The 19276-nt window shown below is 55.1% G+C and overlaps 1 protein-coding gene across 1 annotated transcript; it reads right to left on the bottom strand.

Moving 5' to 3' along the window:
• Positions 1-1874: 1874 nt before the first annotated feature.
• Positions 1875-17959, bottom strand: SLC6A7 (solute carrier family 6 member 7). The gene is made up of 14 exons (XM_077137978.1): positions 17936-17959; positions 14966-15149; positions 13263-13394; positions 12856-13090; positions 11063-11201; positions 9501-9635; positions 8527-8630; positions 8293-8417; positions 7533-7645; positions 7295-7426; positions 6780-6879; positions 6510-6610; positions 5761-5928; positions 1875-2688 (listed from the first exon to the last, which is right to left on the bottom strand). The coding sequence occupies exons 1-14, from the start codon at positions 17957-17959 to the stop codon at positions 2479-2481; spliced, it is 1902 nt and encodes a 633-aa protein (XP_076994093.1). The 3' UTR covers positions 1875-2478.
• Positions 17960-19276: the final 1317 nt, after the last annotated feature.

The raw sequence follows: 19276 nt of genomic DNA, 5'->3' as shown, positions 1-19276 counted from the left end.
TTTTGATTACTGAATCATTATCTAGATATTCCTTTTTGCTTTCTGGTATATTGGAATGGACAGAGGGAAATATCTGAAATCTCTAAATTGTAATCCAGCTGCTTGATCTCTGATAATGATGGCATAGCTTTTATCTCCTGCCCCTGATTGTAAACACCTTGTGCCTAATCTTCATTTGTTCCCAGTTATCCAGTTTTTCAACGTTAGAGTCTTGTAATCACTAAAGACAGCCCCTAAGGTTTATTTATGAAGGGTCTTGGGTCAGCCCAGAACTAACCCACCCCAAATTCAAAGTTATCTTGATAATGGAGCCTGGTTCTAACCGAAGAGGGCCCACCTGACATGTACTGTAGCTTAGACTTTAACTTACGAATCACCTATACCTCAGTATAATACTAACAATCACATCCGTCATATTAAGGCCACCATTTTCTTATGCACATTCTGTGACTAAGCATGTAATCAATCTGCACAGGCTCAGTAATTAGATCATCTCTAATTACATCATCTTAGGCCATCATGCTCATGAGCCTAAACCCTGCCCATCTTTTCCTCTAATAAAGCTATGAAAATTACTGCAGTTCAGGGAGAAAGATTTTGGGCCACTAGGCCTCTGCTCTCCTACTATGTGCTTAATAAATAATAAATGTTTTTTTTCTCTTTGAAAGCCCTAACTCAGGAGTTGGTTATTGAGCCCACTGGGCAAAAGAATCCATGGCCCTTGTCCAGTAACACTTCCTCAGCCCCCTCAACCTGCTGCTGATGTAGAGGAATGGCAGAGCAAGCGTCAAAAGCCAGGAGAGCCTAGAAAGGAGGTGCAGAGCCTGTTTCCTTCTCCGTCCAGCAGGAGCTGGAAAGCCCCATGCCACCCACCTCCAGGCTCTGGGTAATGAGGTTTCCGAGATGGGGCAAGGAAGATGACATCATTTGCTGTTTATTAACAACGGACCAAAGGATAGCGGGTGGGTGGTGGGGAGACCCCAGGAGAGACAGAGCAGATGCAGGAGGCAGGATGAGGGTGCCCTGCCCCACCGGAGAATGCGGTGCGCATTTTCACGCCCTCACCCTCAGCTCCCAGGGAGGAGGCACCCAAGAGCACGCCCTCCCATGTCCAGGATGCAAGGTGCCAGGGTTTTGGGGTGTTGGCTGCCCTCGCTCCCCTGGCCCCGGACCAGGAGCTCAGGACCATGCAGCCAGGTGTGTGAACTGTGTCTGAGTCTCTCCGATGCCCCTCGCTACCCACAGACAAGGCAAACTTCCCAGGCCTGGAGCTGGAGGAGGGAGCCAGGGTGCAGGGACAAGGGAGAAGGGAAGGAAGGGCCCTGGGTCCCCGCTGTGACCCCCTCACTCCCACCTCCACGGCTTGCTCCCCTTTTTTCCTGACCGTGTCCAGGGTTCTGGCCGCCCACAGGCTCGGGATGCAGTGAGCGAGGATGGGGGTCCTTCTCTGCAGTGCCTCATCAGGTCCTCCTTTGCCTCCTCTCTCCCACCCAGCACTGCTCACCTCAAGCCACCAGCGCCTCTGTCGGCCTCCCCATAGGTGCCCCCGCCTGTACCCTGCCCTGTCTAACCCACCCCGCCCACAGACCCAGACGATGTTGGTATTCTTTCTAAAACACAGACCATGCAAAGTCCCTGCCCCCCACTCCCCATGACCCTTCCTCCCGACCTGAAGGCTTCAAGCCACATGCCAACCCCAACTTCCCCACCGCTCTCCTGCTTCTCTGCCCCTGGTCTCCGCCCCATGAGGGCCTCTTCCCAGAGGAGCCTGCGTTCCCATCTCCGCACTCCTCTTCGCTGGGTCAGCTCCTCTTGCAGGGTCCTCTCCCCAGAGCCCTCCCCCCAACCCCCCTCCTGGCCCTCCTCTTCCTCTCTCCAAACCTTCCCCATCCTCTGGGGCCCTGCCAGGTCCCACCTCCTTCAGGAAGCCTGGCCTGCCCACAGGACCCCATGGGGATCTTTTCTCCCTTCTTACTTTAACCCCCTTAGGGCTGGGACCTCTGTTGCCACGTTCACCATGCCTGGGACCCTGGTTGCCCTGGATCATTCATTCCCTGCCCTGGCTCAAGAGTCCCACTGCGTGAAAGTGTGCAGGGGCCAGGCTCCTCAGGGAAAAGGGAGGGGTGCTGCCTGCCGCCTGGGATATGAGCTGGCCTCTCAGCAGGCCTGGGCCGAATCCCCCCTCCCCAGCTTCAGTCTATCCACTTGTAAAGTGGTTTGAGCTGGATCTTTTTCAGCTTTGAATGGGTCTGAGTGTGTGCGTGCGTGTGTGTGTGTATGGGGTGCACAGGTGTCAGGGGAGGCCGACGCCTACAACGAGGGGCTTGCACTGGGGGGACCCACGAGTCACCATCATAACCTCCCACAGCCACCAGCCCCTTGGAACATCCCAGGGTGCGGCTGCCCCTTGCGGGTCCCAGGGAAGGCTGCGGCGCCTGGGCAGGGCCTCCTGTCCGCCTGGAGGAGAGGTCCCGGGCCTCACATCATGGACTCCTCCTCCTCAGCGATCTCGCGGTCCACCTCGATGGCCGTGTTCTCAAAGCTGGTGATGCCCCCGTACTTGCGCATGTGCACCATCAGTGGCTTGGGCGACTGGCTCCCGGCCAGTGTGGCCACGTACATGCCTGTCCGGTTCTCCTCCAGCGACGGGCCCCAGTCCATGGCCGGCCGGCTGGCCTGCTGGAGCCGCTGCGGGCGGGGCAACGGCAGCAGTGAGAACGGCCCGCACTCTGGGAGTGCAAAACCACTTCCCCTGTGTCCCTGCAACTACCCCGTGCGCGGTGGCACCGCCACTTCCCCAAGGCAGCAGCTAGAGCCCGTGCCTGGGCTGGGCCTGGCTCTGCCGCCTGAAGTCGTGTGGCCCGCGGACATCCCACTAAGCTCGCGGGAGTCCGCTTCCTCATCTGAAACTGGGGAATAATGATCCCCCCTCTTAGGGCCGGTGTGAGGACAAGATAATACACTCGGCCTGGCACCAGAACAGTGGAAGAGGCCAGTAAATGGTGGTTTTTGTTATGGTCATGTTACAGGCCCCTCCTCTGGGGTCAGAAGGCCCATTCCGGAGCCCAGTCCGGGTCCCTTCATGCTGAATCCTAAGGGGCTACGGACTTTGAGGAAAGAGCCCTGGGCTGGGAGAACTGCAATGGGAGCTGCAGCCGGCCTTCTAGGTCTCTTCCAGCCCTGACATTCTGACTGGTTCTGCCTCTGATGTCAGTCTCTGAGTTTCAGATACTGTGGAAGGAAGGAGCTGAGCTGACTAAGATGATGACTAAGCCGGGACATGCTACGATTTCTTCCTTGAGCCACATTCACAAAGCCCTCTGTCTGCCCTGCAGGGAGAAGACTCCCAGACTCTTAAAGAAAGAGGCAACTAACAGTCAGAAGGAACCCTGAAGGATGCAGGATGCAGGATGCAGGATGCAGGGGAGATACATACATCTCCAAGCCTGGTGATATTTATCAAAAGATATTAAGAGCATGTTGCCCCATTATCAGAAAGCCGTCAATGGCCTCTCATCTCACTTGGAATGGAATCCAAAGTGCTCATCCTGCATGGGCCAGAGCTCACTTAGCCTTGCCTACTTCCCTGACCCCAGTCTGCCACTCTCCTCCCAGACACTCGGTTCCATCACATCGGCCTCTTTGCTGTTTTCCAAATGTTCCAGCCCCTCCTCACATGGATTACCCTGCTGGTCTAATCAGGTCTCTGCCATCTCCTCAGAGAGGCCTTTCCCCTGACCACTCTCGCTAAAACAGCATCCTTCATCGCTCTCTCTCCCTGTACTCGTTTGTTTGTTGTTGTTTTTTTTTAATATAGTCCTTACCACCTAAACACCCTTTAGGTGTTGGCTTGTTAAATGCTCCTGGAGAGCAAGGGCTTGCATCTGTTTCCAGCTGGACACTAATGCCTAGACCAACACTTCTCAACCTGAGTGGCCCCTACTGACATTTGCAGGGGGCTGTCCTGTGCACTGTGGGATGTTTAGCGGCCTCCTGGCCTCTACCCAAGTAGATCCAGCAGCACCCCACTGCCTAACCCCATAACAACCAAAAATGTTTCCAGATGTTGCCAAATGGCCCCTGGGGACAAAATTGCCCCTAGTGAGAACTCCTGGCCTAGAATTGAGTATTCATCATGTTCTGGCTTATTTAATCTCTCCAAGATTCTTATGAGAGGGATACTATTACTATACTAATACTAATACTGTTATTATTATTACCCTCCACGCCCATAGATATTATCTGAAAATAAAGCTCAGAGAGGATAGTCAAGTTGGCCAAGGCCACATAGGTGGGAAGCGGTGGTGTGAGATTTGAACCCAGACAGTCTGACCTTATCCTGAAGCTTTTAAAAACTCTTATTTATTTTTCTGTTCCCAAATGCTGACTATGATGATATGAGAAATCAGCTCATTTTCTTCTCACAGAAACTCTTTGGGTAGGTATTACTGTTCCCATTTTAAAGATGGAGAAATCAAGGTTCAGAGAGGTACCATAACTTGCCTGGGATCACACAGCAGGCAAATATCAGAACCAGGATTCAGAGCCCAGTATATCAGTGCTGGAAGCCCTGGGCTCTGAAGGCAGTGCTCCCGAGCTGGGCCATGACTCCTCTGCAGTGCTCACCAACACCCCACCCTAGCCCCCATCACCATGCCCCTCCACCTGGCTGTGGGAAGCCAGAGTTCCCAGCAGCTCATTAGCAAGGCTTGAGGTCCATTTACCTCTGCGGGGCCAGAATCTTCCACCCTGAGCAACTCCCCTCCCCCTCTCACCTTAACAGACACCCTGGTTCTCAAGCAAGGAGACCAGTTCCACCTTGGGCCACACAATGGGACTCCTGAGGCTTGGGGGAAGGGAAGAGCTTTGCCCCAATGTCACTTGGCAGCTGGAGGCAGAACAGTGGCTGCTCTCTGGGGTCTCCTGTGGTCTGGGGTGTGTGGCCACAGCCCACTTCTGCGAGAGCCAGGGAAGAGCTCTGAGCCTCTCTCCAGCTGAGGACCTGAAGGTGGGGTGAGGGGTGGCCGAGGGGCAGTGGAGCTGTGGCACAGTAATGTGTCCTGGTGTAAATATTCCCACTGGTTAATTTCAAGCTATCAGTGGTTTAAGAGGTGACCCACAGCATTCCTGAATATTTAACAATTAGCTCTCCTGAACCAGTACTAGCTGGCTGCAGCAAGGCTAGTGGTTGGGGCAGGGTGGGAGTGAGAGTGGGAGGGAGGGAGGGTGGGGTCCCGCCTCTCTCCAGGACCCAGCACTGAGCGCTACGACAGTCTTGCCACCAGAGGGCGCCACATCTACGGCCGCAGGCGCAAAGGGCTCAGCGCACAGAGAGCGCAGCTGTCCCCCACCTCCCCGCCGCAGGAGGGTCAGGGAGAAGTAGGTCTCATGGTGCTCGCGCTGCAGGGTTGCGTGAAGGGTCACTACTCCTGTATCCCGAGTCCTAATCCTTGCCTTGCTCACTGTGGGACTTTGGGCAAGTCCCTCATCCTCTCAATGAGGATGACACGTGGAGATTGGCTGACATCAGGGGTCTTTGAGTTGTGCCCTGCGTGGTGTGAGGGGTCCCAGGGCAGGATTCCAGGTGCCTGTGGCAGGTCTGAGCTGACGCAGGCTACCGGTTAGGAAAAACAGTCTTCACGCTAAAAGACACTTGCAAAGTCCCGAACCAGGTGTTGGCGCAGGTATTTTCTGTTCTAGGGGGGTGGGCCCAGTCTAAGTTGGGAAGGCTGGAGGGAGACGAGCATGGGGCTGACTCACCTCCCAGACTGAACCCTCTTCTCGAAGCACAGCCACCAGCATGCCGGCTGGGATCATGAGGCAGGACAGCAGGCCCATTAAGATGCCCAGCAGTTCCGCCCAGGCTGGGAAGCGGTAGCTGCCATACTCCGAGGGCTGGTACTTGATGATGCTATACACCAGAAGAGCCTGCAGGGTTGGGGGCTCCCAGCGTCACAGGGGGCCTCAGCCGGGCCCCAGGGCTTGGGATAGCCCAGGTCCGAGCTACCTTCAGGTCTGAGATAGCTCATCCCCAGACCATCCCAAGGCCTAAGAGAGCCCAGCCCAGAGCCACCCCAAGTCTGAGATGGCTCAGTTCCAGGCTGCATGAGAACCTGAAATGATCTAGCCCTGGAGACTGTGCAAGGCTGAGTTAGCCCAGCTCCAAGTTGCCCCAACACCAAGGCCTGAGCTGGCCCATCCCTGCACTGCCCCTGCTCCAAGGCCCCAGAAAGCAGGGGCTCAAGACCCCAGCCTTGAGGCCTTGAGACCTGAAAAGACCCCATCATCTCTGCCAACCAAGCACAGGGCGAAGCCCAGCCCAGCTTTAGAAGCTGGGAGCATCGCGGAGGAGGAGAGATGACCAGGATCCTGGTGTCTACCCCACCCTCAGCTCTGATGGAGGCCCTCCTTTTGGGCCAGGGCAACCCAACCAAACTGAAGGCCCAGAGGGGACCCCTGCTGTCAGCCCTGGAGCCTGAGCCAGCCACCCTCCGCCCCACCGCAGTTACCAGGAGCGTGGCCGGGGACAGGAACAGCCAGCAGGCCCTGAAGTAGAGGCCGGGCTTGAAACCCAGCATCATGTGGACGTCTCGGCAGAACCTCTGGATGCCTGCACGGGGGAGGGCAGGAGGAGTGGCCCCACCCGCAGGCCCCACAGACACCAGCAGCCCCTCCTCCCTCCTCTGCCCCAATGGCCACAGGGGGTGCCCTGGGCAGAGTCCCGCTCTCCCACTCTCCCACCGCAGGGACCCCGACCACGCCCCCTGGGCCCTTCTCACCATACACCCGGGTAACAGCGAGGCACGTGGTGATCACCACCACCATGAGACCGAAGCTGGCGCTGTAGTCATCCAGAAGGACCAGCCAGTACATGCCTCCCTGGAACACAAGGCACAGCTCTGGGGTCCCCTCATCCCAGCCTCGTTCCGGGTCCAGCCCCTTCTCCAGGCTAGAAGTGAGCGGGCAGCAGCCAGGCCAGCGGGGAAAGCAAGATGCCGAGGGGAGAACAGCTGGTCTCCCTCTAAGCCCTTTACACGTGTCATCCGGCTTCTCACAACAATCCTGGAGGCAGACTCCCATTGAACGGAAGGGGAAATGAAATGGGTTTAAAGAGGTGACTTCACTTGTCCCGAGATCACTGAATCAGCAAGCTCAGGGGCAAGGTTTCGAGGGCAGGTCTTCCATCTGCCCCCCGCCCCTGGGGGACGGGGAATGGGGAAGGCTGGGTTTGGCCCCGGAAGGAGAGGTAGGCAGCCCGGCGTGTGCTCGGCCCCGCCCTGGCCGCGCCACTCACGTCGGTGGTGAGGATCAGCCCCATCAGGTACATGGCCCCGCAGATGAGCCCCGAGAACACGGCCTTCTTGGGCCGCAAGTAGTACGGGAACTCGTCCGTCACGGCGGTCACGATGGTCTCCAGGAAGGCAAACTGGGGGAGGTGGTGAGGGGCTGGGGGTCAGACCGAGGCCGGCCCAGCAGCACGCAGCCCCCGACACCCCCCGGCAGGAGGCGCCCCCGGGGGTCAGGAGGCTCACCTGGCTGTCCAGGCCGAGGGTCAGCAGCATGAAGAAGAAGAGGAAGGACCAGAAGGGGGACAGGGGCAGCATGGTCATGGCCTGCGGGTAGACAACAAAGGCCAGGCCCGGGCCTGGGGCCAAGGGCGCAGGGGGTCAGCAGCCTGGGGCGCGCGGCGGCCCCCACATGCACACTCAAGCATGCACAGCCGCTTACACCCCACGGGCACACTTGCTCACGCAAACCCAGAAAAGTTCACTACATGCACGCTTCCTACCCTTTCCTAACCTCTAGGGCACAGGCCGGCACACTGGAAGTGCTTCATAAACATAGGTTGTTAGAATAAATAGATTCATAAGAGTACATGAACAAACACAGGCCCACGTATAAATCCTCATGTGGATACGCTTATGCACACAATCATTTGTATCAACAATCCTGCTAACATACACGCTCCTACACATTCCTGGGCACAACCACAGAAGACACAAGGACTCACAAGATCATTTGCACAAGGGCACTTCGACACAGGATGTGACGCATTTAAACAAGGGGCAAAACATAAGACACTCTCATACACAAACTCATTTACCTCCAAAGGCAGGTTAACACACACTCAACTGTACATCCATCCCTTTGCACGTGGACACGCAGGGACCAGCTAAGACACACACAGCACACTCATTCACACTCTTGCCGGTCCACACTTACACTCGCTTGCCCAGGCCCAGCTGTGCCTGACACAGCCCCTCGCCCCGCCAGGCCTGGCAGCCTGCCCACCTGCTTTGGCTACTTGGTTCACAGGCACCCCCAGCTCCTGGGACATGTAGCCCAGCACGGAGAAGATGGCGAAGCCAGCCAGGATGCTGGTGACAGCGTTGCCCAGAGTGACGATGAAGGTGTCCCTACCGGGAGAGTCCGGGCACAGGCAGGGTGAGGCCCTCCCTTGATGGCCACTTCCCTCCCACTTGTGGCCCCCTCTTCCTCGGGTCTGGGAGGCTGCAAGACACTGACCTATAGATGTTCTGGTGAAACGTGTTGTAGGAGGCAAAGGTGAGGAGACCCCCAAAGCCTACTCCCAGGGAGTAGAAAATCTGCAGCGCAGCCTCAATCCATACCTGTGGCAGGGGACGGTGAGGATGGAGGGCAGTGGGGAGGGGTAACATGCATTGACATGGTGTCCAGAGGGCCAAGGAAAGAGAAGAAAGTGGGTGGGGTGAGGACGGTGGGACAGTTCCAGGCCTGGCGTGGAAGAGTCTGGCTCATGAGTCATGTGGGGGGAGCAAACCTCTGCTCCCATACACGACTGCAGGACTTGGGCAAATTTCTTCCCCTCTCTAGACCTCAGTTGCCCCATGCAGGCTCAGAAGGATGGTCTCTAAGCTCTAAGATCTCTAAGTCTTATTCTGAAGGAAGTATTACCTATGTAAATTTTTCGGTAGACTCAAAGTGACTATCCACCTCCCTGGAGTCCAAGGAATTTGAATTTGGATCCCACCTTTACCACTTTCTAGCGTATAGCCTGGAAACACCCCATCATCTCTCCGGGTCTCAGGTCCCTCATGGGTAATATGAGCCTCATAGGTTGGAAGGATTAAATAATGACATATGTGAAGTGATAGAGCCGGGTCAGGCAACAGTAAGTGGTCAATAATAACTGATGTTAGCTGTCATTATCATTGTTGTTTCATATTATTATCACTAAGCCCTCCTTGGGACTTGAAGCCTGACAGATCTAAGTTGGATTGCCAGCTCTGCCCTCTCAGCTGTGTGACTTTAAGCTTATCACTAACTGTTTTGAGCCTCAGTTCCTGCATCTGTAAAATGGGGTGAACAATGTCTTCTTCAAGGGATTGTTAAGAAGGATAAATGCAAAAGCACACAGGGAGGAGGGGTTTGCTATGCAGAGGATTCCCACCCCTGGCCCCTCCTTTCCCACTCCAGGCTCAGGGACATCCCTGGTCTCCACCCCTGCCCGAGGGCCTCACCTTGGAAGACAGCAGATGGTGGAACTGGGGGGTGAGATAGAACTGGATGCCCTTCCAGGCCCCTGGGAGGGTGACTCCGCGGACCAGCAGCATGAGCAGGATGAGGTAGGGGAATGTGGCCGTGAAATACACCACCTGAGAGGCGAAGGGTGGGGAGCCAAGGGCAGGGTTCCTTCCTCACATCCCCATCCTGGTCACTCGCCTTCCCACCCTTTGGTAGCCTAAGCGGGGTTCCTGACCAATCCTCCATGATGTAACTGTGTCCCCCTCTGCCTCCTGCCACCCACCCAAAACCAACAGCAATGCCCTGTGTCTGCTCCAAAAGCCATTCCTAATCGGTCCACTCTCTACCTCTCCAGCTGCCCCTTGCCTGGAGGCTAAGAGCCATCGGCGTCCACTCCCTCCTCCCTGCAAACCCACTGAGCAGTCATCAGACAATGTTCCCAGCTCCCCTCTGCCCTCCTCCCCACCTCTTCCCCAATCTCCAGCCACTTCCCTCCGCAAACACCAGCAAGTCTCAACACCATCGCTAAACGGTGTCTACTCTTTTAGTCTCTCTTTTAATAGCTGTTCCTTCTGTCATTCTGCAGTGACACATTCTAATTTATAAATGATGGAGTAAACTATTCAGAAAATTTCCAAGTCCTCCCCAAACAGCTTTATCACCCTTCATAACCGAACGGGGACATCCGTGGCTTCGCCTTCCCAGCGACTAGTTCACCTTCTTCAGGTGCAGGGATCAGACTTCCTCCCCCAGCCCCGGGACTGGACAGGACCTCGGCCCAATCAGAGCACGTCACCCTCCTGCGCACAGTGATTGGTTAGGAGTAGGCACGTGACTCACGCCTAGCCAATCAGAGCACTCCACCCTCCTGAGTCCAGTGATGGGTTCAGGGGCCGTACATGCCCCAGCTTACTCAAAGAGACCCAATTATGGGATTTTTGCCAACTATAGGGAAAGAGTGCTTTTTGCTAACCTGGTACGATATAAGCCTAGAGCTACCAGTGGCAACCACATGGAGAAATGTAGCCTGAGGAGGAAGGCAACCTCGAGGAAAGCAGTGCTGCAAGGCCAAGACAGCCAGATTCCTGATCGCATGTTTGAAGACCTAGGTCCAGGAGGGCTTGACGCGCACCCCCCCACCCCCACCCCGGGCTCTCCAACTGAGTGTGACAACTGGATTCCAGCCACTTGCCTGCTGAAAAGCCCAGACTCACATACCCTCCAGGCATGCAACAAATATTTGCTGAGCATCTTCAAAAGTACCAAACACTGGGTGAGGATACCACTGGAAGGGCAAACACTTGTTGTCCCTGGCAAGTTTCTGGTCTAGCAAACCAGCCTGGCCCAGTGTAAGGCCTTACCTCCATACCTGTCTACAGTCCCCAGACACAGCCTCTGACCCTCCCACCCAACCTCCTCCCAAGTCTCCATGCCGTCTCCCCTCCTCTCTTCCCAGCTGAAGTCTTTTTATCCTCTCAAGCTCAGTTCATGCCCCTCCTCCTCTGGAAGCCCCCACCGCACCCTGCACTTCAGGACTCCGGGGGCTCCCGGGCTTCACCTTGCCAGAAGATTTCACACCCTTGAGGATACAGAGGAACACAATGACCCAGGCGAGCAGCAGGCAGAGGCAGAGGTTCCAGCGGATTTCCCCGGGACTCCCGATGCCTTGGCTGCCTTGGATGTGGAGTACGTAGCGGCTGTGGGAGAGGAAGGTGAGTGTCCTCTGGTCACTCTGCCACGTTCCACTCCAGTTATTCTCCATTTGACACACACACACACACACACACACACACACACACACACACACACACCCCGACTCCTCTCTGTCCTTCTCTGACCAGCTCATCTAGGAGGCTGGCCCCCTCCAGATTGAAGCTCCCAAGCGCCCTCCCCCATGGCTTCAATTGGGGTTTGGCCAGTCGAAGGCATTAGCAGGAGACTGGAGGGTGGGAGGAGTGAGATCCCGAGGTATTTCTGCAAGCACACAAGGCTATGAGGCTATCATCACAGCTTCTGGCCGTGGGAGCATCCTGCTATAGACACAGAAGAATGTTGGCAGCTCCCCTTCCGAGGCTCCAAGGCTCTCCTGGTTCCAGTATCGCCATTTCCTTCCTGTTGCCTCTTTGGTTTGGGGGTAGAAACAGCTCTTCCTATTGCTAGTCCCTGGTGCCTCACCTTTCCTCATTGCTTCCCTAACCTCTGCAAAGTCCCTTCACTAAACTCTTTGCTGTTAAATGCTTTGGGAGTTTCATTGCCTCGGGCCTGCACCCTGGCTGAGCAGTGGGCCGTGGTGTTTCATGGAGCTCCCTTGTTGCTCCCAGTAACCACCGCATGTTCTTTGGCTTTAAGCTGTAGACCCAAGCCCAACTTTTCCCACTGGCCAGACATACTCTTCCACAGGTGCAGGTACTTGGGATGAGTTTTAAGTGGACAATGACTGAACTGTGCAATAAATGCAGGCTGGAGATTGAAATATTTCAGGACATGAAGTCCATTTGGGGGGAAATTCCTAAGAGCAGCCTTTTGCAGGTGAAGGGTTGGGTGACTTTGTCTCTTAGCCAGCCAATAGTCCCCACCCAAAGATGAGGCTATTCTGGATTGTTCCAGAACATGATCAGGAATTAAGAGTCCTGGCTCTGCCACTAACTGCTGAGCAGGCCTGTGGGTGCTGTTTTCTTGGCTATAAAGTGGGTAACGAGATGGGTTGATGATCATTGATGTCCTTCTGACCCCCACCATTCATGGGAGGTGGCAATGTGCCTGGCCCTGTGATAAGGGTTTAATTCTCACGAAATCTCTTACTGTATCTTAGTCTTCTCTCTCCTATTAGATAAATCTGAGGTGGTCTTACCTATGTATGGTTCAGGCCCTATGCTAAGTGCTTTACCTAGTAGCACTATAGTAGGTACTCAGTAAATACTGATTGAAAGAATGCATGTGTGACTGACTGAATATCACCCCCTAGAAAGGTTTTATTATTGTGCCCTTTAACAAAAAAGGAATCCGAGACTCCAAAAGCTTACGGTTACTGTCACCATCATTATTGTTATCAGCTAGTATTTATTGAGCCTTTTCTACCCCTTGCTCCAAGTTGGACTGTACAATTTCTATGGATCCTTTCCTTTAATTCTCATGACAGCCCTCTGAAATAGCTACTAGTATCAATCAATTTTAAAGGTGAAGCAACAGAAGCCAAATGAATTGTTTGAGATCGCACAGCTGGTCAGGTGAGGAGCTAGGATTAGAACCCAGGGTCCACCTAACACCCCTCCAGGGATGCCAGCACACCATGCCCCTTGCCCGCCCTCGGTCCTTTCAGACCAGTGCCCAGGGCGGTGGGGGTGGCCTGACCTCCAGTACTCCTCGCTGGGGCTGACAGTGCTGGTGAGGTTGAGGGGCAGGGCCCCGTTGCCATCCTTGGAGCCTCTGTGCTCAAGGCAGAGGTCCGTGTTCCACCAGTTGCCACAGTGCTCCCAGGGCAGGTGGCTGGTGAGGGAGGCGAAGAGGTAGAAGAGGACGTAGGCGATGATCATGTTATAGTAGATGGCCACGAGGCCTACGATGAGCAGCATGGCAGCGCCGGCACCTGGGTGGCGGGGGAGGGAGCTGCCAGGTGGCTCAGGCCAAGCCCTCCTCCCAGCTGTGCTGGGGGCTCCCCGGGAAGCCCTCACCTTTCTGGGCTTCACCTTCCTCTCTGTCTAGCAGGACAGTGGGGCACCCTCCCTGCCTCCCCCAGGCCTGGCCCCTGGAGGCCCCACCTTTGAAGAGGGGGCTGATTTTCCAGACGGCCAGGGGTCCCAGGCTGGAGAACTGGCCCAGAGAGAGCTCAAGGAAGAAGAGGGGGATGCCGCAGATGGCCAGCATGAGGAAGTAGGGCACGAGGAAGGCGCCTGAGAGGAGGGGAGTTGGGGTGGTCTCAGGTGGGTCAGGCCTCCCCTAAAGCCCAGCTGTAGCCCCGCCCCTCCCCTGGCCCACAGAGAACTTCCGCAGAGAACTCCCGCAGACCTGATGGAGCTTGGGGCTGTGCCTCTGCAGCTGTGTCTTCCCTTTCACACTGGGAGATCAAGGAGGGCCGAGGGGACAGGGCAGGCAGGGATTTACTCACCTCTGTAGCCCCAGTGCCCAGAACACAGTTGGGCTCAGACCAAGAGAAATGCCTGCTAAGTGAGTGAATGAACAGAGGAGTGAGTGAATGAGAGAATTCCCTACTGAATCAAGTGCATACGCCTCCATATAGAAATCAGTGTGTGACCCTTCCCTCCCCAAGCTGCCTGTGGCTTCACCTGCCCAGCATCCCTTCCCCTTTCCCTCTCCTCTCGGCACCTGTCTCCTGAGAGGACTGCCCACCACCCACTCCAGGGGAAGGGAGGCCAGTCTCACCAACCAGTCAATCCCCCTGTGGGCCAGTCAGAGACCTTCCCTGCAATTCTCTAGATTCCTTCAGAGAGAGATGCTCTGGCTTTCCGCGGGGCTGCTAAACCTGGATGAGGATGAAGTCATTCCAGAGTCGTCTGAGGCCACACCCCCTCCCCACTGCAGAGAGGAAGCCTGGTCTCAGGAGCGAATGAGAAAGAATGAGCAGAAAGAATTAGGAAAGGGGGACGTTGAGTTCCTGAGGTTTCGGAGACCAGCTTTGATCCTACATTTCTAGTCATATCAATGTATTTTGTTCTTTGTGTCATCTAGTTTTATATGGATTCCTGACACTCTATCAATATGCGGGTCTCCGATGAATTTGGTAGAGATGGGAGGAGATAGCGAATACTGGTGAGAGCACACAGGCTCTAAGGAAGACAGTCCTGGACTAGAATTTTGGAACGTGTGACCTTGGGCCAGGAACATGGTTTCTCCAAGTCCCTGCAGCCTCATCATTGTAATGGGGCCCACCCAGGAGGGTTGTCATAGGGTTGAATGAGTGGGGATGGAAAGCACCACATACGGGGCCTGGCAAATGGTTTAAACTCAACCCTAACTATTGTTAATGAATAGAACAGCAGCTTGATGGAAGAGCAAGAGTAAAGGATAATTTTTTTTTTTAAGATGGGAAAGACTTTCTGTTTTTAGTCTGACTAGAAGGAACCAAGAGAGAAGTAAAGATTGAAGATTCAAGAGGGAGGGAATGATTGATGGAGCAAGGTTCTGGAGGAGGTGGGGCTGGGAGGAGAGGTTGGGGAGCAGACACAGCTTTTATTACAAGCTCCCTCTGCCCATCTCTCCAGGCCTAAGAAGTACCCAGCCTTAGAGAGAAAACCTGTGGATGAGAGGGAGGGAGGAGGAGGGCCTTGGGTGAAAAGGCTGGGGGAGCTCCTTCCTCCCAGACCAGGTTATTATAAACCACTTTCAATTAATTATGACCAAGACCACATAGGAGGCGGTAGCTGAGGCATCTTAAAACCTCAGTCAGCCCAGATCCTTGGCCCATCACCCCGACCACCCCTCCAGCAGGACCTCAGGTCCTTACCTCCTCCATTGGTGTAGGCTCGATAGGGGAAGCGCCAGACGTTCCCCAGCCCCACACAGTAGCCGATGCAGGACAGCAGGAAGTCCAGCTTGCCTGTCCAGTTTCCCCGGTCTGCAGCGAAGTCTGCCTCCAGGTCCACATCACCCTGGTCACTGGGGGTCATCAGCAGGTCTGGGGTGACAGGCTGGCAGTGAAAGAGACCAGAGGGCTGAGGGAGACGGTGAGGCCAGGCTGGACCTGGGACCTTCAGACAAGAGCATGGGGTAGAACAGGGCTCCTTGTGAGGACACCCCTGTGGTTCAGATAAGCACTTGCTCTCTTGGTCTCGTGCAGTATCTTCTCCTGTTGCACCAATAGGGCGATTCAGACACTAAGAAAGCCACTTGGACCACAGTTTGGCAAACACAGTGACCAAACTGAGGGATGGCCTTATTTTGATGAAGACAATGACAGTGATGATAATGACATTCTTAATAACAGTTACTGTGTATTGGGCACTAAGTATGTGCTCACATTACCCGGTTTCATTCGCAAAACAACCCTCTGAGCTAAGTGCTCTTCTTAGCTCCATTTTAATTATGAGGAAAACTGAGGCTCAAAGAGGTATCATGACATACCCAAGGTTTTTGCAAGGTTGGCTGGTGGGAGGACTAGGTCTGGAGCTCAGATCTTCCTGATGCTAAAGCCTGTGCCCTCAGTGACCAGTGCTGTTAATGTGCTGTTCCATTTTGGGAACCAGACTTTAAGAAACACACAGACAATTTGGAATGTGTTCAGAGGGCAGGTGGCCAGGCTGGAGGAGGTTCAGGAAAACAGGTTACAGGAGGACAAGGGGAAGAAGCTGGAGCCCTTAGCATGCAACAGACTCATACCCTGTGGCTCAAGGGGGCCTTCCGAGCAAATTTGGGCTCATGAGCAGGAAGAAGCTACTCAAGCCCAATTGTAATCTTCCTGTCACTGGAGAAGAGATAAATGCACAGAAGGGAACAGAAACCAGCTGTTCCTAAGGTCCTTTTCCATGATTTGAGGAGGGGGATGTCACTGGTCATTGGGCACTCTCCCTTCGGGCTGGGGCTGGGCAATGGAGGCCCTCCTCCAGCCACTTGGGATCCCGGCTCCAGGGAGTGTGAATAGGCCTGCCCCAGAGGTCACTAGGCCTCGGGCCTGGAAGGAAGTCCAGAGATTCCAGGACAACCACGATTCAGAGTAGTTCCCAGCAAGTGGCCTCAGGAATACAGGTTAAAACAAAGTCAAACAGGGTTCTTTACTGCAGGACTTGTCAGATTCTTTCATGGACTAATATGCACTGGGACTCTACAAATCAAGACTGGAATAGGAAGTAGTTTATAAAAGGAAAGGACCTCCAGGAGCCACCGTGCTGGGATGTACTTGGGGAAGCATGGTCCTACACACTCTTTAGTGAGCCTTCTGGCTTTGATGGTCTTTGAGGCAAGAGTCATCAAATAGACTTTGCTGGAGATACCTGAGTGGCTGAGGACCAGATCAGACCATAGCACCTATCTCCTGACCAGATCTGTTTTCCCACTAATGCTGTCTTTCCTGGAACCAGACCAAGTCTGTGTCTGCACACCCATCAGGTGGTGACAGAGGAGGCTTTGCTAGGATCTGTCACATGAGCCTTGCCAGGATGGTGATATGAAAGGAGGAGGGAGCAGCTGCAGGTGTTATGGGGCGGGAGGTGTCTGGCTGCGATGGCAAGGTTGGGGCAGTGGGCTCAGGTGACACAACTGGGTAACAGTGATCACAATGGCAGTGGTTTTGCCTGAGGCTGGCAGTGCTGACAGGGGCAGCCTGGCATGATTATGGGTGATGATAACAATGATGAAGAGCATGAAAAAGCTACTTTTAAAGTAACTGAGCTCCAAAGGTTGAAACAAATATGCCCTTGGCTGTTCTTTAGCTGTGATCTGGTACATGCTGGGGTAAGGGTAGCAGCCACTCCTATACCTATCTGAAACCAGCCCACTCTCCAGGGCTTCCTCTCCAGCTGGGTGAGCAGCAGCTCCCTGGAACCACCCTCTCCCAGGTCAGTCCAGGAGGGATGGGGTAGCAGCCAGTTGACATTGGCCCATGACACTGGGTGATAAAGCATGCATGCCACCCTGAGTTCGCAGGAGGGCCTGGTAATGAGGCTCCTTTGATCCCTCCAGAGAAGCTGCCCTTTCCATGCTCACAGAGCCATCCCCGCTCTGTTTCCATGGTGACAAGAGTTCTAAGAGCAGGATGCCAGCAGCTCATCCCCTTCCTCCCCCAATCAGAAGGAGGACTGCTCCTGCTCCAGGGTCAAGGTCCTGCTTCGGGATGGGATCCCCCATAGCTGAGTCAGCCAGGAACCCACCCGGGGCCTCCAATTCCACTGCGCAGTGGATCCAAGGAGGCTAGTACAGTGAGGATGGAACTGGTTGGGAGACAAAGGGAAGCAACCAAATAAATGGGGCAGTGTTGGAAGCTTAATGAGTGGCATCACACTTCCTCCTGGGTGTGAAGCTCCTGCTCCTGTTTCTACCACTCCCCCACCCCCCACCCCATCTCAGAGTCAGGTGGGAACATGCACTTGAGTTCCCCAGACATGGGCTCCCTCTTTTAAGGGCCAGCAGATGTCTGTCCCCACCAGGGACAGGGACTGAGACAGGTGGAGTTGCTCTAGTCAAGGCTCTGGTAAGAGAGAGACAATGGGATTCTTGAGTCCAACTTCATCATTGTGCAGATGGGGAAGCAGTTTCAGGGAGGGGAAGGGATGAAACCAAGGTCATACGGCAAATTGAGGGCAGAGCAAGACTAGGACCCAAATTCCCTGATCCCAGTCCGTTTCATCTCTGAATAATCCCTCTCCTTTGCTGATAACTGTCATTTTCTCACTTTTTCCTTCCTAGTCTTGAAGGTCAAAGGAGGGCACCCTGAGGGGAGGGGGCCCCACCCCTATTCTAGGTCCTAGGATGCTTATCTCACCTTCAGGAAATCTGTAGACCACATCCCTCTATGCCTTAGTTGCCCTGTCTATAACGGGGTTTAGGAAGGCTTTGTCCCCAGAATTGTTTGAGGATTAAATGAGATAAGGCTTGCCAAGCTCCTAGTCTGGCATCCAGCGAGTGCTTCTCAAACCTGGCTATTAACGTCCTGTTTGACAGTGTGAGGCAGGGGCTCTGATGGAAAGGGAGAGCAAAGGGGAAGGAGAAGGAGAAGAAGAGTGGAAATAAATCAGAGCAGGACACAAGTGGTTTGCCCACAGAGGCCCCGAGAAGTCTCTCGGGTCTGTTCTCACAGTGAGTCTGGGCTCCGCTGCGCGAAGGCAGAGAGCTGGAAGGAGTGGAGGGCAGAAGGGGTTGATGACACCAACCCCCCGGGAACAGTCCTCTCAAGGCTACCACCTTCTCCAAGTTCACAACCTCCCTATAGGGGAGCAGGGCCTGCCTCGGTGCTCCCACTCTGGGGATGGGTCAGTGGAGGTTCAGATTAGAGAATGGACATGCCCAAAGCCACAGGGTGAGTAAGCTGCAGAGATAGTATCCAGGAGTCCTGACTCCTTGGCAAGGACTGTTCCTTTTAAACCAAAAGCTTGAAAACGTCCCTCAGTCCTAGCCTCTCTTCCTGCACAAACACAACCTGATCGTTGAGGTCTAACCTCCCAAGGACCAGTGGAGAGGCGTGGAGGTGTGAGCTCGGGACTCCAGGAATACAGGTGTGGCTGCCTCTGTCACAGAGAGGCACCTTCCAGCCCCACCCCACCTCCCATATCCCTTGGGTTTCCCATTCCTCCTTCCCTGCATTTGCCTCCCTTTAGCTCTGCTGAGGGGCAGCCTGGGGTCCCAGCAGGGGAAGCCAAAGCTGCCAAGAGAAGGAAGGGGGCGGGGAGGAAGCAGGTGGTGAGCCCACAGGGGAGGAGCTGGGGAGGAATGGGGGGTGGCCCGCATGCCAGCAGAGGCTGCTTCAGATGGAGGCCAGGTCGAAACCCTCATACCTCCACTCTCACCCACCCAGCCCTGAAATCAGTCCAGCTCAGGGCTGAGGATGCGCTGCTCTCCTAACACCGCCCCGCATTCACATCAGCCCCTGGGGGAAATGGGCCAGGGACTGGAGAGGGGAGGGAGGGGGTGGGGACCAGGGTGGGGGAGGCACTGGCCCCTGCGGGCCCCTGCCCTGTCGCCTCCTGGGAATGCTGACACCTGTTCGCAGGGCCTGGCCCGGGCCCCATCCTGCCACATCCCGTCCCCCAGATGGATGGGGGCAAGAGGGGAGAGCGTGCTGGCTGTGCCCCCCTTCCCCCGCGCCTCCCCGCAGCTCCCCTCAGCG

Source organism: Tamandua tetradactyla, chromosome 20 (genome assembly GCF_023851605.1).
Source record: "Tamandua tetradactyla isolate mTamTet1 chromosome 20, mTamTet1.pri, whole genome shotgun sequence".
Taxonomy (NCBI): domain Eukaryota; kingdom Metazoa; phylum Chordata; class Mammalia; order Pilosa; family Myrmecophagidae; genus Tamandua; species Tamandua tetradactyla.
This window is presented reverse-complemented; position numbering and strand designations above follow the sequence as displayed.

Excerpts from the sequence above, each read along its gene's own strand:
- SLC6A7 (XM_077137978.1), bottom strand. The coding sequence starts at position 17,959 with ATGTGGTCTACAGATTTCCTGAAG. Across the intron at positions 15,150-17,935 it reads GGTCTACAGATTTCCTGAAG|CCTGTCACCCCAGACCTGCT; the intron begins GTGAGATAAGCA and ends TTTCACTGCCAG. Across the intron at positions 5,929-6,509 it reads TGTCCCCGGCCACGCTCCTG|GCTCTTCTGGTGTATAGCAT; the intron begins GTAACTGCGGTG and ends CCAACCCTGCAG.